General features: G+C 39.2%; 1 protein-coding gene across 7 annotated transcripts in view; it reads left to right on the top strand.

Moving 5' to 3' along the window:
- THSD7B (thrombospondin type 1 domain containing 7B) overlaps positions 1-23,818 on the top strand; it is a 952,777-nt gene that overhangs the window by 373,900 nt on the left and 555,059 nt on the right. For all 7 annotated transcript variants that reach the window (XM_037848906.1, XM_037848908.1, XM_037848910.1 and 4 more), the window contains one exon: positions 18,658-18,813. In XM_037848906.1, the coding sequence (XP_037704834.1) occupies positions 18,658-18,813 (156 nt within the window). The remainder of the gene's footprint in view (positions 1-18,657; positions 18,814-23,818) is intronic.

Consider the following 23,818-nt stretch of genomic DNA (forward strand, 5'->3'; position numbering starts at 1 on the left):
TATAAGAATTATTAATGAGGTATCCTAAATTTTGGGGGGAGATGGGTATGAAGTGTTAGTAGTTCGGTATATATTTTACACTTTACAGCATGTCTCATAGTGAAGGAGCACATTTCAGTTGCTTATTAGCCACATATGCCTAGTGGCTACTGTATTGGATCACACAGTTCTAGAGCTAGAGATTTGGATCTCTTGGAACCTGGAAATCACATAAGTAACTAATGCTGGTTGAGGGCTGACATTGGGCATGACTCTTTCTGTGAGATTTAGGCACCATGTAAATGTTTTGGGTGAATCATCTCATAAGATGTTTACAGCATCCCTATTGAGTCAGCAGCACTAATATCCCTCATTTTGCACATGAAGAAAGCCAGTCTTTGAGTTGGTGGCATCTGACTTAGAATCACACTGGCAGGCTGAGATTCGGATGTAGAGAGTCTGACTCTGGAGCAAAGGTTTTTAACCACTGCTCCAGGGCAGAGGGACCTCTGGGGAGAGCATGTCCTCAGGAATGGGAGAGGGGCCTGGCCTATGGGGAGAAAGGCCTGGCAGTCAAGATGCTTCTCTGTGAAGGGGCATGTCTGCTGAATTTTAGGGGTAGTGTTCTCAGACATTGAGTTTAAAGTTTCTTTTCATGCACTGCAATTTCCTTATGGTATCTTTTCCAGTGAAGTTGATTAACTTCTACATCTTAGTCAGGAAAGCCTCCTGTTGACAGTGCCTCGGGAAATTAAGAGTGGTGGGGACACTAGGGGAATCCTTTATACAGTGGTGTGGTCCAAGAGGGCAGGGACACGTGGGTCTGAGGGAACAGTAGTCCAGAAGAATATGGGATGGGCTTCAGACCTCAAGACTTGGGTTGTGCGTTTGCATTCTGGGGGAATCTTCACACCCATTCCTAGGGGCCCGGCTTTCTACAGCCACAGGGATATGGACTTGAATTATTGTTTCTCTACGAAAGGGAAACAGCGAGCTTTGTGGGTCCCTTTCTCACAGCTCGTCAATGGTTGAGGTCTAAGTTACATAAATTCTCTTCCTATCTTAGGCTGTAATTTACCCGGAGCAGGATGCTGAATTTTATTTTGAAAAGCTACATGATCTCTGTCTCTTTTAGATTTTAATTCTTCAACCAAGTTGCTTCTGTCCTTTTGAGACATACACATGGATTTTAGTAATAATAGCAATGAGAGTTTCAAAAGGTAAATGTTTGAGTTCCTGGCTGCTAAAGTAAATACCATGCAATTTGTTGGCTTAATCACTGGGAATTTATTGGCTCATGGTTTTGAGGGTAGAGGAAGTCCAAAATAAAGATGTCATCAAGGCAATGCTTTCTCCCAGAGGACTGTGGCATTCTGGGGTTGGCTGCTGGGACCCTTGGTCCTTGGCTTTTCTGTCACATGGCAATGCAAATGGCGGCCTCTCCTGGCTTCTTGGTTCTGTTGACTTCTAGCTTCTGGCAGCTTTCCTGTGGCTTTCTCTCTCTGTATATCCTTCTCTATAAGGCCTGCAGAAATAGAATTAAGACCCATCCTGATTCAGTTGGGCCACACCTTAACTGAAGTGAGTTCATCCAAAGATCCTATTTACAATGGGTTGACACTGACAGGAATGGATTAAGTTTTGGAAGATGCTGTTTTTCTGGAGCACAGAGCTCCAAGCCACTGCAGTAAATTACTGTGCATGGTGCCTAAAACGGCAGGTTTTGGGCTTGGAGTGCTGTGTTCTGGCTCTGGCAGTATCCCCGCCTTTCTCTGTGACCTAGACCAAAAGTACTTACCCTCTGTGAACCTCAGTTTCCTCAGCTATAACATGAGGAGGCTAGTAATGGCACTTGCCTCTCAGGGCTGTGTAAGCACACATGATATAATAAATATGAAACGCTTATCTCAGTACCTGGCACTTAGAAAGTAGTCAATAAATGTTAACTCTTAAAATATTATTGCCATTCTTACCCTTGTAACTCATTATTCTGCTTGCCCAAGCTGAAAAATCATCCAGTCCTTTTATTTGTTTTTCTTAATGTGAAACTTTTAAAGTGCCCCTTCCCCTCTTTTGTCTTTCTTTAGCATTTTTACAGGCCAAGTTTATTCCAAGCAGTAGCTCTTGTAACATTATTATAGTGTCATTCTAAAGTCACTAATATTTGTTCTTGGCTCTGTTCCTCTCTAACAAAATTTGTGCAAGCCTTTACAGTACTCGCAAATTACTGTGCTCCCCAAGAGTCTCACTTTGGAACTTTTTTCTATTGAATTCTCTTTGGGTTTCTTGTACTTTGGGGATCAGAAATCCTTTAGCAGGGAGCCTACATCTTGAAATGTGTTTCTTTTTAAGAGAATAGCCCATGGGAACTCTCTGGCTTTTATCTAACGCTTTGGGAACTTGTAGTTCTAACCTCTAGGGTGCATGTCTGGCTGGGACCTCTCTGTTGCAAACTCTAAAGGAATTTGAAGGGAGACTGAGGAGCAGACTCAGGAGACCCCCTTCTCCATCTTGGAACAAGACACCGTCCCCTAACACTACCTCCAAATGCACCATCATTAGAAAAAGATGTTTTCCTGAAGATTTGGGGAAAGAAATAAGTGAAAAGTTGTGTCCTACATCAAACTCTTCAACTTAATAATGTTCTCATTGGGCCATTAGATGCGCTGTTCTTCCTCTACTGCCATCCTCTAAACTCTTACTGTCTGGTGGTCTCTTTATCTCCCTTTCTCTTCTTTAAAATCATGTACCTTCAACTCTTTTCATGTCAACCATACTCCATTCTGCAAATCAGAAGTTTGGGAGTTAGCAAAACAAGGACTGCAGTGACCATATATTGCTGCTGAATAGGCTTGTAGGGGACAGAATCTCAGTTCATCCCACCAAAAGTTGCTTTCTGCCAACGTTCTAATCGCATGTACTTCATCAAGAAACAAATTTTCAGAATTTGTCCAGTGAGTGCAGATCCTTTCCCTACTTCCTATACAATTTCAGCTATGAATGTCAGTAGAATTTTAGTTGAATGGAATTTTCCTAATTTGTTTGTGCAACTGAAACCCTCATTTTTACCTTCTTGCATCTCTGTGATTTTTTTTTGTTGAGGTATAATTTACGTACAATAAAATGTTCAGATTGTAAATGCACATTTTGGTGGATGCATGTCAAGACACTTACCCCCAGAAGTTTCCCTTGTTTCAATTCCCTTTCCACTTCCACCACGTGCCCCCTGACTGGAAGCAAAACCGTTCATCTGATTTCTGTCACCTTTTATTAGTTTATCCTGTTCTAGGATTTTATATAAATGGAATCACATAGTATGTTTTTTTGTGTGTTGTCTTTGACTCAGCATAATATTTCTGAGTTTATTCCATGTTTTTGAGGTGTTGGTAGCATGCTTCTTTCATTGCTGAGTAATAGTCTATTGTATGAATATAGCACAGTTTATCCATTCTCCTGTTGGTGGACATCAGCATTGTTTCTGGGATTTTTATTTTTATTTTTTGCTCGTATTTATCAAGCCTCTATGAACATTCTTGAACAAGGCATTTTGTGGACAATGCTTTCATTTCTTTTGGATAAATACCTGGAAATATAATTGATGGATCATAGGGTGGGTATAGTTTTATAAGAAACATCCAAATGTTTTTTTTTTCCCCAATAAATTGTCCAATTTTGCACTCTTGGCAGCAATGTGTGAGGCTCTGGTTGCTCCATATCCTTACCAAAATTTGACATTTTCAGCCCTTTTACTTTTGACTATTTTCATGGATGTGTGGTGGTATCTCATTGTGATTTAATTTGCATTTCCCTGATGACTAATAATGTTGAACACTTTTTTATGTGCTTATTGGCTATTTGCATAGCTTCTAATTTAAAGTTGGGGTCTTTTCCCCTGGAGAGGGTTTTTGATGGATTTTCAATCTAGGATAGTATCCATGTCACCCAGCAGATTGTGTGGTCTTAAAACGTTCTACCAAGATTGCTTCTATTCCTCCATTCCTTTTTTGTATTTTATACCTGTCCTGTGCTACCACATTTTCATATTCATTGATTTCCAATCCTATGTGAACATAGCTATGACATTTAATGATAAAATGTATGTTTAAACATTGTGTTTTGAAAGTTTTGCAGTTGTAAAGTATTATAATCCTACCACCTTGGAAATATCAAATTGGTTTCTTTTGAAGATACTGTACACCCACTTTAGTTGAGAGCCCCAGCCCAGCAAAGTTTGGTGTTATTGTTATGTCTGATATCCTATTTACTTCCTTTTGTTACATATTTCACTTCACTCTCCACAGTGGTATGAAGATTTTATTACTCATCTTGTTCCCAAACATTTACTTCTTCTGCTGTTGTTTCTCTCTTGTCACTCAACATTCTTTCCCCCATCTATTTCCATTTTGAAGCTTTATATTGATTTTTCTATTTCTTTTCTTTCATTTTCAGTTTGAAGTGTGCCCTGTAATTATTCATTGGGTGTTAACTGCTGTGTTAACATGCAGCCTCTACTGCATAGACATGTTGCTGTTGATTGAGGGTCAGTAGGGTATGTGCATTGAATTATTTTTAAATAATGTTAACTAGATGGTGCTTAGTCATGCCCACTCTCCTAACAGAATTTCTGATAAATTCTAAAGCTGATCATTTTTATCTTTGAAAAAAAATTGAGAACATAATGAAATGAACTGTTATTCAGGATCTAAAGTAACACATATAATAAGGCAATTTGTTGGTAGTGCAGAGTCAATCTGACTCAGATGTGAATTCACTCATTTACCTATGTTGCAACGGACATGAGGTAAGCAAGGGGCTGTCCAGTCAGTATAGGCACCAGGGATGAAGATCAGGAGGCGAAGAAAGAGAAGGGTGTTATTTTTAGCTACTTGTAGTCATTCCAATTCCAGTAATGTAATCCTAAACTCTCCATGTCAAGCCCATAAGTAGTTTGCCAGCCAGTGGGCCATGGTTTTGGGTAGTGAATAAAAGGAGAATTAGAGATTCCTCCAGATTGTCTTTTGATTCATGCAGTTAACTGTGTTTGCCTTCCATGATGAGATGCTCTAGAACATCCTCCAGAGCAGACATACTTTTGCTGAAAGTCTGCCATTGGCAATTAATTTATTTGGCTTAAGAAGAACTATCTTTAAGTGAAAGTAATCCCTGTGAAAGGATAGCACATGTGCCAAGTATCTTATGACCCTTTATATCAGGGATACTTTAATCTGAATTACTTTGATAATACTACATTCTGTTTAATTTTTATTTTTTTCTAATTAGTTTTTATTTGTGAATGAAATGTGTTATAAAAACTCATGCAGAGAATTTATATTGTAAAAAGTTAAAAAAAATTTCCTTCAAGCTGTCCCAATAATCTCAGGGGTAATTATTTGAAACAAATTGGCATAAATACTTCCATATCTAATTATGTGCAGATATAGCACATGCACCTACACACATACACACAAATACATATCTCTGAATGTGCATGTAGATGTGTTTTTCCCTTATTATAAAAATGAAGTCATATTTGGCATATTTTTCTACAATTTGCTATTTGTTACTTCAGTTTTACATGATAGTGTGTATGTGTGTGTTGTGTGTATATGTTTATATATGTATGTATGTATATATCCCTCATTATAGCAATTTCATAATGCAGTGGTGCTGATGAACTTAGTTAATCATTTCCCATTACAGGGGCATTTAGAATTCTCATATATTTTTTCTTATGACACATAATGTTGCAGAGAAAGTCCCTTTATGCATACTTTGTTCAAATATGAATATTTTACTCTGATTCCTAGAAGAGGAATTGTTGGATTTGTGTATTTCAAATTTGGTAGCTACTACCAAAATTTCTTCCAGAAATGCAGTATCATTCAAATTTCATTAACAGTGTTCAAGCATGCCAATTTCTGCATATTCTTGCCAATAGTAAACATTTTCATTGTTTTAATTTTTACCAATTGGATCAGAGAAAATTGGAGCTCTGCTGTTTAAAATCTGATTTTCATAATCATTAGTGAGAATTCATTTACCCAACAAATATTTATTAAGCATCTCCTGTATGCTAGGAACTGTTTTAGGCACTTGGAACATAGCAGTAAACAAAGCAGTCAAAGTCCTGATTTACATTCTGATGAGAAGAGAGAGATAATGATAATTTAATTAAAAAGTATGTATCAGAGGGTGATAGATGCAATGAAGAAAAATAAAGCAGGCTGAGAGAAGAGATCATAATGAGGGTATTGGTAAGTGAATGTACCACTTTAAATAAGGAAACCATAAAAAGTCTTCCTGAAAAAGTGGTGTTTGAGCAGAAACTTAAATAAGAGAGTAAGACTGCTGCTCTCTGGGAACAGAACGTTCCAGGCAGAGGAAAACAAAAAAGTGCGTAAGTCCTAGGACAGCAGTGTGTGTGGTATGTTCCCTGAAGCAGCAAAGAGCTTCCCACATGGAAGTCTGTGAATCCGGGGAGTGTGGCAGGAGGTGGGTCTGAGAGTGAGCTGTTCATAGGGCCCAATGATGCAGGTAAGGATTTGGAATTTAGTTGGGTGGGGTGAGATGACGGTTTTCTATGGCCATCATCACAGCCTGATGGTGAGCAAAGGACATCGCTGTGTAAGTGGTAGCTTGTGGGCAGGTAGTAAGTGATACATTGTCTGCAGAGAATTTAAAAGCAATAATAAAACCAATAATTAAAGAAATAGGCAGAGGAAAGATTAGCAGTTGCCATGGGTTTATCTTTCCTCTGCCTCTGTATTGCTGCCAAAAGGCAACAAGTGCCCCTGCCTGCTTGGGAGCTTGAAAAGTAGGAGACTACGAGGAAGAGTGAGTATGAGAGAGACAGAGACAGAGAGAGAGAGAGAGAGAAAGGAAGGGAGGGAGGGAGGGAAGGAGGGAAGCCAGCTTCATGATTTTATCTGGGTTATTCCGAGCTTTTTCAGAATTCCTGACTCCTCCCTGATCTCTTTCTTCTGTGAATACCTACCTCATGTTCCATTGGTACTAGGCACTCTGATCCCTAATCACCTACCTATTTTATAATAACTGCTAGTTTTATGTATAAATCTAATGCTTCCAATCAAATTATAAAGTCCCCAAACATGGATCATGTGATCCCTTCTCTGAGACTTTGTAACAGTGCCTAAAAATGGCCTTGTCATTAATAATACTTTGCCTTAAGGAAGCAGGCAGTGAGGTGGGAAGGGGGTATTTAGTAGCTCACCACTTTTCTTTCCATTCCAGCTAGTTGCCATGTCTTATTTGACAGTGATCTGTATTAACTAGGTACTTTCTGCTTCCAGAAAATTTCCCTTTGTGAAAGAAAATGTTCTTTCCTTTTAAAATTACACTGCTTATTGCTAAAAGGTTACAAAAGACATGTGGCTTAATGTGGGCACTTTCATAGTGTTTCTGTTTAAATTTTTGGAGTTTGGAATAATTAACAAGTAAATTTAACATTCTGATCTTTAATGCATTACTCTATTAACCTCAGTTTTAGTTCCACTAGCCATTTTTCATTCTGTGGCTTTAGTATTGTATTTCTACTAAACTGTGATGGTTAGTATCAGACCCTCAGTATTTGTTACTGTATGGTTTTCATTGGTGTGGAATCATATTTCTTTTATGACCAATCCCTAGATTTCTTTTTTTTTTAATTTTACTTTAAAAATATTTCTTTTTGAAAACACACACACACACACACACACACACACACACACACACACATACACATTTCTGGTGTTCCTCCTATATTTTCCTCAAAGTTTTAAATTAACTTTAAAATAACACAAAAGAATTTATGACTGTAGGAGTGACATCTAATTTCTCTGTGGGACCCTTAAACCAATCTGACTTTGCAAATACTTCTTATTCTTTAAGATGGTACATGGGCAGGGCCATTGATAGGATAGACTAAGTCATTGTGTGAACTAGAAATAGCCTCCCACTCTGGGTGGAAGAATTAGAAAGAGGTGCCCATCTGGGCACAAACCAGAGGGCACAGCTTGGCCAGATGAGCATAAACTGGGTTTCAGCCCCTACTAGGCCCTTACAGAGGTGACCTTTTGCAGGGTCAACCTGGATGTGTGTATGTGGGACACTATCACGATTCCTCAGGCATCTTCATTCTCTTTCAAACGTTCATCAAATATATGCTATGAAACACTTTCTTCTCTAGCTTAATATCTGGGTCAGAAATAAATTCATATAACCACGTAATTGTAATTATGTATTTATTCAATATTTATTGAATGCTGGCTCTCTGCTTGAAGTTAAAAAGGTGAGCAGGTCAGATGGGTGTTTCCTCTTGCGGATTCTGTATTGCAGTGAAGATTTATTTCATGAATTGTTGTTTAAATATCTACACAGCCTTTGATCATAGGTGGACTGTTTCTTTCAAGCTGCTTATTGAAAAAAGTCCTATATTGTGTGTGTGCTGTGAGTGTGTGATTGACAATTGACCAGCTGAAAACATGCTAATAATGACTCTTGGTTAGAAGTAAATGACTCAATCCTAACAACAGGTTTTTGCAACCTAATTGTGAAAGAGAAGAAATACACATTTAATGAAGAACATCATCTGTGTTCTAGGAATAATTGGAGTATGACAGGATTAATCAAGGAATTTTTTTTAACCTACAGGCAGCATAAATGAGTGAATTAAAATCAAAACAGGGAATTCTAGTCTTGATTCTTCCACTATCCATGTGATCTTAATTAACTCAGATAACCACTATAAGCCTTGATTTCCTCCTTTGTAAAAACAGGATATCATATGTGATATCATTAAAAGCTCTTCCATTCTAATATTCCATGATATAGCATATGTCTGAGGAGGAAGGATGTTTTAGACAGGTTATCAATTTCTTTAGGATCTTGCTGGTTACTCTTTGAGACTTTAAGGGGTTGAAAACTTCCTCAGGCCATGCAAGTGTCAACTCAATAAAAGATTAAATCAGTTTTATTTCAAAATGCAGCAGGGTACATCCTTCTTTTACTGTTATGAGTAGAAAATAAGAAATTAACTCATAGACCAAAGGCATCTCAAATAAAATAATTAGGTGGCCTTCAAGAAAAGAAATTATGTAAGAAAGCAGGAATTGGTTGTAATAAGATTCTGTATCCTGTTTATATTCTTTTGGGGGAGCCGTTACATCTTAATCAGCCCCAGCTGCTTGCCAGGGCACAAAGGTTGCTCATTGGCAGAGCAGCCCCACCACCACCACCCCCTCTCCCCCCCGCTTGCCCCGAGCATATAAAAGCTCAGCCTGTCAGGCAGGTGTGTCTCATCTCCTGCGGGAGGCGTGGTGTGGAGAGCTGCTGAGGGGTTGGCATCCCTGGCGCACCAGCCACGGTTGGTCCCTCATCTATGATGCTAAGAGAGGTGTGTGGAGCTGCCACCCACTGACTTTGCCCTGAGCAGTTTGCCTCTCTGGGAACCTGGACAAGGTGGGATCTTTTCCGCTGCTTTTTTGGACCCTTTAGCTGTGCAAACTGTAAAGTGTCATTTGCTGGGAGTCTGTTCGGCCTGAGCCTGTGTTCCCATGATAAGACGTATAGCAACTCATTCCACAAAGTGTGTGTACAGATATGCAGTATATGAGGAGAAATGATCAGGGAAAAAAATATTTACAAAAGCTCGTTTGGGAAGTGATAATGAAACAAGGGTGAGAAACACTGTATAGTCTTATCTATTTTACTGAAGTTTCTTTGCTAAGAGACTTTCCCAATTAACACAGGTAGTTGTAGACTCTCGGTTTGATTAATTTTTTTAATGAAAGTATTTCTCCAATTGACTTGAAAATTATATTCCATAACTGACTTAGAAGAGTGACTCCCCAATATGCTAATCCTTAAGATTTTTGAAAATATAAATTCTTTCTACACCCTCTGCTACCGTCTTCCTAGTTCCAACCTAATACTTGTGAGTTTGATCTCTGTTAGTTTCCATTGATTCAGCCAGATTGTTAGCTGCTACTTCAGAATATTGGCCTTGACATAGTGAAGAGCTATACAATATAGGATATATAATGTATGAGTGGGCCCGGGAGGAAGGAGCTTTCTTCCAGTTTTGCAAGGAATGAGTGTTAGTTTGTAAATTTTTGTTTCACTTCTAAAAAATTATAATGTAGTTTCTCATACAGAAGGATGAACTATTTTATATTGAAAGCAAATTTTATGTGGGGTCTAATTCTGGTCACTGCTTAGGTGTCTGGAGAATTCCATGAACCTTCCTTTGAAGTTGAGTCAATCTTGTTCAGTCTAAAATGATTTGCAAATTTAAAGTAGCATGTGCTAAGAAGGACATCAGGTGCCCTGAAGCTTTCCTTATTCCTTCCTTTAAAAGCAGGATGGTGTGCATATTTATTTTAGGGACAGTTTGTCCTTTCTTGGACTTCTTTCTTTGCTACATATTTTCCCATTTGTTTTTTGGTCCCTTAGAAAGAGATTTAAGCTTGGGAGTTTGTGATGTTATTCTTGGAAGATAGTATTATTTTAGAGCATATGGATTTCTCCTTCTTGTCCCTTTTTAAAATTTCCATTCAGGTATTCCCAGGGTGCAATACTCACCTTCTAAACCAACATAGATGAAGGTCTGACTTGCATGATTGTTTTCACAGAGTATTTTCTGGAAGATGCAGCCCTTTGCCTCCTTCTTACCATTCTTAGCAGATCTTCCTGTTCTTACTTCCTCCTCGTAGACAGCTTTATCTCAACAGTGTTATTTTGTATTTTTTTAACATCCTTCTTCCTCCCACTTCTTGTTCAGTGGCCTTAGGGATGTTTTACTGTCACCCATCTTTCCTCAATTGATGTGTTGGATGTGGCTGGAAAGAGTAAGAATTGGGCCAGGGGTAGTATTTATGCCTAGGGGTAAGAGAGTTCTCCACCCAGTTGCCACCCCTTCCCCAGTGTCAAAGCTGCCTCAATGGCTACTTTGCTCCTTCTTTGCTCTTTAAGTAAATCTTAGGAAGTGAAGAAAGTCACTGTAAACTCACTCTAGTTCTTTAGGAATGCCCCAACCCTAAATTTTAAGATGAAAATAGTCACTACAACCTAATTTCATCCACTCCCTCAAACCTTTAGAAGCATCTTCCAGAATCACCAGAAAAATACCTACCAGTCTCCTCATCTCCCTTTAATATCACTTTGCCTGGGTTTTAGCCTTTAATATTGATATTTTAAACCTATTTTTTCTATTCCACTCCCCAAATTTTTTGTAAGTAAATGCAATGTTCAATTTTTTTTCCTGATTCATTATTATTACAATAGATCTTTTTCTATCATAGTTTATGTTGCAGCTACAAAATCACAATATAATGTAGTGTTAAGAGATATGGGCTTTTAAGAGACCTAAGTTTCATTTATTAGCCTTGTCCTTTTAGACAAATAATTTACCCTCAATTATTTCCTCTATTAAATGGGAATGATAGTGATAGTTACCTCAGATTGGTTGTGATGATTAAATGAGAAATCACATTGTAGTGCTTAGCAGAGTACCTGGAACTGAGCAGGTTGTAAGTATTAGCTGTTATTACTTAGATTAATCAGTTAAATAGGCATTTATGGATTGCTTACAGAAAGCCTTGCTGTCATTTAGGTCTTGTCTTTGTTTTTACATGAAAATAAAGTGCGGAGAATGAAAAGGACTCCTGGACTAAAACCCTTTTAAAGGCTGCACATCGCTGACATTGAGTATTTCTGCCATTGACATCTGTGGAGATAATTCTTTTTTTGTTACCTGCCTTTCTGCCTTTTCACTTTTTCTCTTGGTCTGACCACTTCCCCTTCTCTCACTTATCTTCTTTCTCATCCTCTCATCACTAATGGTATGTTTAACTTTTTAAAAGTGTATAAGATGCCGTTTAGAGTAGCTCTTGTTCTTTACATCCCCTCCATAGCTTAACTTGGCTAAAAGTTGGAGAAACAATCAGAAATTCTCAAAAGAGGAACAGAGGAGGGAAAATACAGTGATAGAAATGTTTGGTACAGGGCTGACAGCTGCTATATTTCTTCCCTAACAATGTAATTCTTAGGTATTGATTCTGATTGCTTTTTAAAATAATATACATACTTCATTTAGTCTGCCTTAATTTTTATTCTGAATATTGTTTTTCCATTTTTGTCCAATGTTGTTACTCAGTATCATTAAAAAAATCGCTGCTCTGTAGGCATTTTCTAATTGGCTATGTGAAACGAATGAAATCTGAAACTTCTTGACCAGTGGCCAAATTTCACACAATTATTTCTAATTGCAGGAATTATTTTTGGGTATTAAATTCACCATACATATACACACTTCATCCTGCCAAATTGTTTTGCATGGTACTTTGCCAAGAGAGTCACAATATGGCTAAAATTAAGCTTTATTAGGTATAATAGGATGAGATGTGATTTAATTCTTTAAGCTGCCTATAAGTGCCAGAAGACAGATTTTCTTTTATTCTATCCAGTAAGTTAAAAGAATGATACATTATTTTTTAATCCCAGTGGCAAGAGGCAACTGAAATAATACATGAAGCTTTTTGAAGGAAAATAGTTTTATGGTTAAAATTATAATATTATTTATCTTTCCCCTTCAACCAGTTGACTCCTTCAGTCAGTGGAAGAGGCCTGTTTATTTTAGCAGTAAGGTGGATTGAATTCCTGCCAAGGCAGTATACTCCCTAAATGAATATGTCAGAGGCAATATTGTTTCTCAAAAATCATTTAGAAAGTGCATTTTTACATAAGTAGGCCCCTTCATTAGTTTTGAATTAAGTTTAGGCGATTGCAGTTTCTATTATAGTTGTACCTTGGAGAGCCCTAGAACTAGGGGGCCCTGAGTCCTTGAGTGAGAATTCCCGTTGGCGTTTACAGTGCCTGCATTGGATCTGGAAAATTGAAACGAATAGAACTTCTTTGTCGAACTTCTTTTTGCAGCTTGATGCCATTCTAGAAATCAAATATCTTATGTAAAATCACTGGAAGATGCAAATGTGTTGCATGTAAAACTTAGGCCACCCTAAAATAGAAAGCCGGCAAAGCCATCCAAGTTTTGGAGATTTTCAGGAAGTTAGCAGTACCTTTATTATTAGTAGTAGTTTTTCCTTCTCTACCTGCTTAAAAATGCTTGGGAAAAAATTCATTATTTGGGGACTAATTTCTTGACCATCTTCAAGGTACTTGTTTCTTGATCTTAAAGGAAAGATGAGCTCCATTATCCCATGGCACAATTACCTCAACCCTTTCTGAATTTTTAAAGGATGACTTAATTTTTAATGAAATAATAGATATAAAAAAGAATAAGAAAATACAGTTTGCTCCCATAATGACTCTCTTTTCAAGGAAATATTACTCATTTTTTAAACTACCAAGGGATATGTAGTTATTTATAATTAATTAAATAGTATTATGCACCTTCATTTAGAATTCCTTTTGGGAGTTGAAAAACATCAGTATTTAGGTCTTACAAAATGGTCATCAGTTGGGGAGGGGAGTTAATATACTTTTATTGAATCTTTGCCAGAATTACTTATTTCTGTGCTAATTCAAATTAGTTTGGATTAGAGCTTGATTTAGTTTTAGAGAATAAAATCTGAAGGTACTCATTTTTCTTTACAATGGCAGTCAATTATTAATGATCACAACAGACATTTTTCTTCTTAATTACAATTCATTTGGACTAAATTTATGTGCTCATCTGAGATCATTTGTCATTAAGAAAAGTCATGAACTTTGTACATTCCTAGAATTAAGAACAGATTTTGTTTTTTTAACATTTAAGGTATCACCTACCCAGCACATTTTCCTACTTGATAATTAACATTCTGTTCATGGCGTAATTCATTATTTAAGTCAGCTTTGCAATTATTAGTACCTTACTTCAACATTTCTTATAAGGCAGGCCAATTTAATAATTTTATATTGCAAATGAAAAGTCCGAGGTTAGGCACCAAAATATTAATTAGTATTTCATATGTGCAATCACTTACAATTTTGTAACATATTCCTTAGCATTTAGGAAGATACTGCTATGTAATGATCTTAATTTACATAAGTTATAAGTTATTTTGGTTCTAACAGTTTAGGGCTATGAGAGATCTCTATGGGGACTAACTTCATTACCTAGGAAGCCAAAAATAACTTGTAAGACCTTGATTAATGCTTATCTGGCCAGACAATTGGTTAATGCAGGAATGGCAGAAGCTTCAAGGTGAAGTAGTCTGAAAGGCAGCTGGAAAAAGTGGGGCAAACACAGGCCTGAACTTGAATAGGCAGCCAATTAGAGCTCATTGCATTAGACAAGACTTGAGTTAGTTACTAGAAATAAAATGAGTTAAGTCAGTGGATTCAGAGAAAGGAATGCAGGTGAGTAGAAAAGCAGCACATTCTTACTACAAGCTGCATGGCTAGAGTTTGACCAAAGGAGCATGAGAGCTCAGTGAAGAGCGAACTCATAGACCAACCAACTCCTTCATACCCAGGCAATGCCCTCCCTCCCTGAGATAATTTTAAATTACAAAGAGAATAACCACAAATAAAAGTAAATAACCATTTGAAGTGGAGCTAAATTTGGTCTCACTACTTCCTCCCTGGGGGAGGCCTGGGAGAGGTTTGGAGTTTTGCAGCAGCAAAGGAGAGAGAGGACTTGGATTTCATTATGTTGGACCTGCAGGGTTCTTGGGTCTTTGGCTGCCTCTAGTTGTGGTTACTGTGATTCATAAAAAATAGAATCCTTGGTACAAATGACCTCATCTGTCCTGTCTGATGCTTCAATCCATGGAAGGAAAACCCAAGTAAAGAAAACACAGGTGGAGGTGAGCCAGTGACTGGGATTCAGCAGACAAAGCTCAGGCTTTGCTCTGCCCTGGACTTGTTGAGGAAACCTGGAGATACCACGTGAAGTCTTTAGAACTCATTTCTGTAAAACTGATGAATTGAATTAGAAGAGCTCTAAGGCTGCCAAGGAACTCTAACCATCAATAGGTCTAGAAATTTCCTGTGTTCTCTATTCTCAGGAAGATGATTGCCTAAGTGGTTTGAAGCTGGTAAGTGCTTTGTGACTTACTTACGATTTATTTCTAGAACAAATGTAGCCCAGGGGGTCCGTGATAGAGATGGTTTGAAATAAACACATTGATTCAGTGCCTAAATGAAGCATCTTAGACATGTCATCTGGGAATAGAAGAATTTATTGATCTGGATGAAGATCCACTGTCTATCAAAGCAGCAGGTGCTGAAGAAGCGTGACTGCTGCGACAAATGGCCTCACTCCCACCGCTGGCCTCCAGTTATGACATGTAGGAGCCCCCAGGGAATTCCCTTCCTATTCTTCACCAGCATTCCATGCCCCTTCCTGTTTTCGTAGCTTCTCTAAAGAGTACCTGGTGTCCAGGAGTCAACTAACTGACAGTCAAATATTTAGCAAAGGGGCACCTTGGGGGACTTAACCCCGTACACCTCAATAATCCTTAACAGCCTTCCAAAAACATATCTGTGTAAAAAACAGCATATGTTCTTGACAAACTCAGCTTTAGAACAAGTTCCCCAGCCCTTTTCCAACCACACTGCCATCCTGAAGCCGTTCCTGCACACACATTCTGGAGCTTCTAGAGGATTTAGTCTACTGTGCGCCTGGGAGGTGCTCTGGCTGATTGAGGCATTCTAGCTGCAAGGCCCAATCTCAAGTACAGAAACTGAGGCAGCAGCTCTCTTCTAGGTGTTGGATTAGGGGGATTTGGGGGGATATTCTCAGCACTTACCATCAGACACTTAAAATCTTGTGTTTGAGGGAGATGGCCAGGCAAAGGAAGGAGTGGCAGCAACAGATGTCCTGTCTTGTCATCGGGCTCAAGGACTCGTGCATGATTAGTATGAACTCACAATGGGATATCAGCTCAATGAGGGTGGAGACTGTCTGTTTTTCTTGATGTTGTGGCTTCAGCACCTAACGCAGTGCCAGCATCCAGCAGACACTTAATAAGTGTAGGGTGAGGGATCAGTGACAACTCCACATAGCACAGTGGTTAAGAACGAGGACTCTGGGTCCAGACTACCTATATCCAACCCTAGCACCACTGCTCATTAGCCAGAAACATGAGTTAACATTTTTGTGCCTCAGTTTCCTCATTTTAAAATGAGAGATATTGTTTCAAAGGAAAATTATGTAGGTTAAACAAACTGATGTTTATAAGACGTTTATGCCAGTGCCTGATATGCTCTATATATGTTTATTGAATAACTAGATTAATCAATTTACATGCCCTACTTCCTTTTCCATTGTCACCATGGTTTTCTTTTTGGAACTAAAGTTTGAGTTTGTGAGAACACATGCTAACAAGCAGGAGCCAATATCCAAACTCGCTTTTGTCTGAGACTTACAGCCATGAAGCTTTCTACTTACTTGATGCTCTGAAGCACATCTTCCCATCAACTCTGCTAATATGCTCTGTGACTCACCTTTCTAGACTGAGAGCTCCTTGAAAGTGGGCCCCCTGTAAGATGGCCTGAATTGTACTGGATACTCAGTAAATGGCTTTGGAGCGAATGCATGGTTTATTCAATGAGTGACTGTCTTGTGTGTCTTGTCTTCCTCACTCCTGGGAAGGAAATCACAAACCCCTCCCCCATCTCCGAGGTGCTTCTTCACTCAGTGTTAATCAGTATGTTAAATGTATACTCCCCTTTGGTCACTCCAGCCTCATCAACCTGCTGTCATCGTTGCCAGCACAATCTTGACTTGATCACCACCTATCCTCAGCCTTCCCAGTTAGCCCTTATTGCTTTCTCCCAATATCTGTTCTCTCGACATTTCTCTGTCACTTCGACGGGGCTTTCAATCTGACATTTATCTTGGCAATCTTACTTTGCCTCTGCATTTTATTTTAAGTTAGGTCAAATCCTTTTGGAAAACTGGGAAATTAATTTAAAATATATAAATTATTTTTTTTTCTCTGCAACTTTTTAAAAAATTTCACCCTCATAAGCACCTCAAGCTGCCTCATTATCTATTAGGAACACTTTTTTTCCCCTATGGGTTAGTTTTTTCATGAGGGTGTTTGTTTAATTTTGCTGTCTCTTTGATTTATGTTCAAAGTTTTGCCGGTCAAAGCTGAGATTTATTGTCACCTTTGCCAGATTTAATTGGTATACTGATGTAAAGGGTGTCTTGATTTACCAGGCTGCTATAACAAATACCACACAATGATTTGGCATAAACAATGGGAATTGATTGGTTCAAGGTTTGGGGGTGGAGGGCAGTAGAAGTTGAAAATCAAGGTACTGGCAAGGTGCTACTTTCTCCCCAAGTTCGTGACATTCTCTTGCTGGCTGCCAGCAATCCTTGGGCTCATCGGCTTGTGTCCCTGTCTTGCATCACATGGTGATCTCTTTTCCTTTCTCTTTCCGTTCTGTTGACTTCTGGCTTCCTACTCCTCCCCATGGCTTTCTCTGATTACGTCTGATTTGCTTCCGTTTAAAAAGGAGTCCAAGAATTCAGAGTAAGTCCCAACCTAATTCAGTTGGGCCATACCTTAACTAAAAAGAACATCTTCAAGGGATTTACAATGGGCTGACATCCATAGGGGCGCAGATGAAGATGAAGAACATGTCTAAATAGGAGTATATAATCGACCATCCAGTCCTGTCTTGCCAGTCTCTGCCTTTGGGGCCTTCTTAATCTGTTTAAAGAGTCAGAAATAGCATATAGGAAATACTTAGAGGATAGCACAAGCTAGTCCATAAGATAAACACTAAACTTAAACTATTTGCTCACAAACTCTGAATTCCTCCCAACTCCTCTTTAGCATGGGGCCACTCTGCGCAAGGCTGGCTGTGTTCTTACGTGTCTGGCTGTGTTCTTATTGTGTAGTTTTCTGGTACTGCTGTCCCAGCTCCTGTTACTCTTCATCTCCACAAGGATTGAGATGATGTCTTTTCCTTCATTTGTGCATTTACAAGGTACCCAGAACGGGTCTGCCCCCAGAGGAGCACTTGGTAAGAGCCACTGGTGGACAGGTGGTCTCTTCATGCTGAAGTAACCCGGGTCGGGCCCCTCTGCACACTGGGAGGAGCCGGAGGCTGCTACTTTGTCTTTCCCCGTGGCTTCTCAGACTCTGCCTTACGCCTCTGGGTAGCCTCGCTAATGAAACTGATTTCCAGGGGCCAGTTCCACAGTCACACATCCTGAGTTTTCTTATTCTCAGAATCATTTTTCTTCGGAGTCTTCTTGAGCACCACCCCTCAGGGGAGTCACAGCAGTAGATTGGTTATGCTAAACACCCCACTGCAGGGGTTCAATTTTGATTTTTTCACAGTGACCCAGTCATTTATATAGTCAAGATAGATTCATCTTGAAACTTCACAAGGCCACTTAATATTTTTTAAGTCATAACTCTAGATAATTTGTACCTATGATATTTCCAGTTGTCTCAGGTTCCCAGGGAATAGTCTGCAAAGCAGGAAACTCAAGTGCCTGTCCTTTGTCCCTGTCTTTTTTTGCCTTTCCTCATTCAAAGTGTTAACATAGAACTAAGCACTGAGTATTTTAGAGTGCTGATGTTTCATTTGTGCATTTTCTTTTTAACTGTAACACTGATATAAGCAAAGCAGACACACAGATAAAGGTAGGAACGATGGTAATGATATCTATAAATGTGACATGAGCCACTATTTTATTTTGTCTTTTAGTCTCTAGACCTGTGGAAAAGACATTATGCGTGGGACTCGCCCCTTCACCCTCCCAGCTCTGCAATATCCCTTGTTCCACAGACTGCATAGTATCTTCCTGGTCAGCCTGGGGCCTGTGCATCCATGAAAACTGCCGCGATCCTCAGGGGAGAAAAGGTGAGTGCTTGTGTGTGTATGTGCACATGCACGCTTTGTTTACTTCCAGTGTACACATACTTATTTTTGTGGCCAAGTAGCTGATTAAGCCTGCTTAGGAAAATATGTTTGTAAAATGTGGATAATCGGCTCAAGCTGGACCACATTCAGTTGTTACAGAAACAGTTGGGGACATTTCTGTGAGCACAGAATACAACCTTGATTGACCTTCCAGTTAGACTCCTAGCTGGTGAAATAACTGTTATTAAATTTAGTTTAACTTATTGTTATATACTTATGGATATGTGTGTGTATATATATGGTGATTATACTAAGGAAATTAGACATGTTTTTTTTAATCACATCAGAAAAGTGTTTTGAAATTTTAAAAATTTATTTTCTTATTATCTCATGCTGAATTTAGTGTTATATTTCAGATTTTCACAAGGGGCATTATGTACATTGTTGATTTTCTTATATCATCCTTAGGCCTAAAGTAAAATCTGCAAACTTTATGTTCCTGTTTAACTTTGTAGGCCTCTATAGTGTTGTTTTCTTTAGTTTGTGGTTAAAATACACTCATCTCCATCTTCAGAAGTTCACTTTTAGTGACATTTTGCCTATTCTTTCATTGGCCCTTCAGTTTCTGTCGATATTGTGGTCCCTTAAATGGCGATGCTAGAAAGAAATATTCAGGGGCATTCCAGAAGTTAGGTTAGTCAAGCTCTAATCCTTATCACATGGTACGATATAGGTAGACTAAATGGTGGCCAGGCACTTTATGCTGCCAAGCTGGCTTTCCCAGCTCCCTGCGTTCAGCTTAGAGCTGTATCCATTCAAAAACTTGCATTTCAATGGCCTCCTGAGTGCTTATGGGCACAAAAGAGTATGCCCAGATTTATGCCCCTAAGCCCCTTAGCTTTTCCCTTTATTCTGACTTTTTCACTGTAAGGTGGAAGAGGAAGATGTGTGTTGAGTTTAGGGCAGGGAAAAAAATGAACTTTAATTCTTTCTTCTAATCATAGAAATCTGGATCCAAATGGGACTTAGTGGCGGCCAAGTGCTGTTCCCTCATTTGAACTTCACCCAGAATGTTCCTGGGCTGCTTCAGCTTATCAATACAAATAAGTTCCTATTAATGTTAATGCTCACAGTTTGTGGCCTTGTGGTCACACATGTATAATAGGACCTTGCAAGTTTCTTGTAGCTGCTTCTGAAAATTCCCAGAGTGACTTACATGTTCTTAGAACCACTGCTCCATGTTCCACCTGGGCTGCTGTTTAAGTTCACTCTCTCGCAACTCCTATGAGACTGGACTGGGACATTCCCCACCACTGTGGTCATTGCTGTCCCTACAGGTGCAATTTTTTCTGTGTAAAGTGCTGCCTCCCCTTGCTTTCAAAGCTGTACACATGGCACCATCGTGCCACATGGCCTTATGGTATTTGGAACACTATGGGTTGTAGGTGACAGACACCCAATTCAGACTGGCTTAAAACTAAAAGAGGGGGATTTTTTTAAGCTGATGTGGCTGAATATAGAAGGCAAAGTAGGGCTGCATTCAAAAATATGAGTGAGAATCTGTGCATGTGAAATGAGGCACCACCTTCACCAACTCAGCTATCAAGGGTAAAATTGGTCTGGGATGAAGTAAACAAACAATGGAGGCTGTATTTGATGGAATCACTGAGAAATAGCTCCAGACTCACTGGAATAAAATAACTCTTCTGGTTTTCTAATCTAGAAGATTTTCTTACTCTTTAATCTTTTTTGTAAAGATGCTTTATTTATAAGTAAACAAATATTATCTGATTAAAAAAAAAAAGTATGACTGAGGTCTCCAGGTCTCAGGCTTTCTCTCATTGTTTCTTTACTTTAATAATTCTGTGTTTCTCCTTCTCTTCATTATATTTTTCTCTGTGTTAGACTCACTCTTGGAAGGCCCTTCACCAAAATGTGATGCTCAGCATTTATTTTCATTTTAGATGGTAAATAGAGTAGAAAGAAATGTCTTCCCCAGTAGTTCCAGTGAGAGTCCCAGAGTTGAATCTCATTGGCTGCTTTGTGTCATGTGCTCATCCCTGAACCAATCGCTCTGGCTGGGGATGAGGGTTTTGATTGGCCAGGTCCTGGGCATGTGTCCACCTCTGAAGCCTAAAAAGGGCTGCCCTGTTCAGGTCCCACAGCCCTCAAGGAGGAATGAGGCACTGGTACTACATGAAGGTGGAAGCCATGCTAGGGGGCAGGTTTTAATAGGTGTTGATGGCATGCTTTGTCCCTTTTTGTCTCACTGTCTTGGAGCCAGATTCTGAATGGTAATTTATAGAACACTCCTTTTCCTAATTTTAGGTTTCATTTTTTCACTTCTGCCCAAATTTTCACCTTATGAAAAGTTGTTCTTTTAACTTGTGTTTCAGTCTTTCTTTTCTACATATCTCAGAATGGGTACATGGAACTTAGCTAGGAAACTCATTCCATTCGCTCCATTCTTTCAAGATGCTCTCATGACAAACTGTCGTCACTGGCTCCTATTCCCGTTTTGTAAAAGTTTCAGGCCCTGCACATATGCCCTGATGCATCTTTGCTCAGACACTGCCCAACTTTGCATCAGCTTTTAGGCTCAGCAAGCACACAATGCTTCATACAATGCCAACATTGAAGTGCAGAGAAGTAAAGCAGTTTGCCCAAAATCTCATAGTGATTTAATAATGGCTAGGCCCACACTAAGGACCTAGGTTCCCATCTCTTCATTCCAGTGTCCTCTCAAACGCCTGCCTTCCTTAGCTGATTTCCTTCATAAGCCTATAGCAGATTGGGTCAGGTTACTAATCCAGTCCTAAGGTTAGCAGGGAGACCCTCTGCTTGCTGTGCACCACATTAGCCAGTGTTGACCATTACCCTTGCAAGCAAATCATTGCACTGATTTAGGAGATGAGGAATGGGGCATGGAATATGTCTTACATCAATGTGTTGTCTTTGGAGAAAGAGGAAAATTAGAATGAAGTTGTGTGAGGGGGAAGGCTGGGCCAAAGAAGAGCTTGAGAGCATTAGGTGTCCGGGATGTGTGTTTTATGCCCCAAACAAAAGAATTTTGCCATTTTTTCAAAGGGAGGCTCAACCTTTGGGGCTGGAGGAAAGGGTAGAGGCAAAAGAACCTTTTACTTGAAAGTGCTAATGTTATAGCAGCCTCCTTCAGAGTTGAGTGACATGCTAGAATTGATGAGAATTAGTCTGCGTTTTATAAGGGCTGATATTGGGGCTAAATGATCCACCCTTGGCAGTAAGTGATCGCAGACAGGAGAGTCTGAAGCTCACAATGATTGTTACTCAGGTCTGGGGGTGGGTAAGAGGTGGAGGTGGGGTTTGCTGTTTTATAAATGCTTCCTCAGAGCAGGGAGAATTTTGATTTTTAAGGTTTTTTTTATAAACCTGCCAGAACCACCTGCCTCTTATTCCTCTTGGGGAAAACAAAGGATGGAGTTTTCCCTCTAGGGAAATGATTCTGTGTCTACAAGGAGTCCAGGTGTGTTATGACAACAGCAAGTAATCTCCTGGTTCTTTCTACTGATTTGTGAGCATGAGTTCTGAGATTCTCTGAACCATGGTCTGTTCTATGACTGTACTATGAGTTTTGCCAGAGTCACTGACTGGCACAAACTAAATGTAGGTTTGAATTCTGTGGAGGTTAGGGTGCACAGGCTCATGTATTTAACATCAAAAATCTCTGGGATATAAACTGGGGTGTTGGCAGCTTCATATTTGAATCCCACCCATAAAGAAATGCAGTGAACTCCTTAGCAGAAATCTAGGACACTCCTGCTTTTCTAAATAGTATATATTTTTTTATAAAGGGCAGCTGTGTGTGTGTGTGTGTGTAGGGAGGTGGAATATTTGAGGCAAAAACAGGCAGATGACAACAGCAAGAAAATAATCGTGAAAATCAGAGATAATTAGTTTGATCGCTTCCTCTAGTCTTTCTCTCAGCCGCTGTATTATTGCTTTGGTATGTTCCCTTTGTTGACTTTAAAAAAAATAGTAGAAAGGATGGGAAAGCAGGAAATGTTTGATTATGTAATGGAAGAAATTAGTTATTATAGAAATTACCTTCAATTACTGTCATTCTTAGTCAGATGCCCTTCAATCAGGAATCATCTAGCATTTGTTGTTGTCAGAGTGCAAGAGAGAATCAGCCCTCGTGTGCAGTCTCTGCACCTCCCGTCAGGTCGATGACAGGCAAACAAGGGACCAGTGCTCGGCAGGTTGGTACTTGTCATGTGAAGCCAGGATGCCTTTCAGAGGTTTTATCATTTATTGCTTTATCTTTGAGACACTCCCAGAGAGCTATAATTACAGTTATATAAAGGAGAGCCTGAAAATTGATGATGGACAAACTCCACACATAGGTATGATATATTTTTAAAAATCCTTTTTGATACATACACATACATTGATATGAAATCTTTATCCTTTTCAGACATATTCTAGAAAGGCGACCCTGTCCACAGAAGTTGCTGTAAAGAGGCATTTGATGGATCTTTGCCTATGTGGTGTCACAGTAGACGGCTGTTTCTGTGATAAGACTTTGATGAATCCCTCTCCTGATACAGTATCTTCCCCCAAAACCAGCAACGTTAGTCCTAAAATTCCCCATAGGAAAAGACATTTTGAAACTAGAAGCCAGGATTGTCTCTATAGAGACAGTCTTTTATGCTCTGAAGCAAATCAATTTAGATGACACACTAAAGTAGGAAAATACATGTTCTAGATCTTATATAATAATAATGGGGAAAGATTCCATTCTCCATCCTTGCCCTGCTAGCTAGTATCTACTTTTAATGAGATGTGTATAAAATCATTTTGCTTTGTCACAGGTAATATATATGCCAAGAGACAGTCTTTTTCTGTTTCTTTTTTTCCTCATGTTTCTTTGTGTGGTGGGGTGGGGTTTAGGGGGACTCTGCCTACTTCTCATACTAAGGATTGAGGGTTTTCATGCTTGCAATCACCCTATCATTGCTGCTACTTA

Source organism: Choloepus didactylus, chromosome 9 (genome assembly GCF_015220235.1).
Source record: "Choloepus didactylus isolate mChoDid1 chromosome 9, mChoDid1.pri, whole genome shotgun sequence".
Lineage (NCBI taxonomy): Eukaryota > Metazoa > Chordata > Mammalia > Pilosa > Megalonychidae > Choloepus > Choloepus didactylus.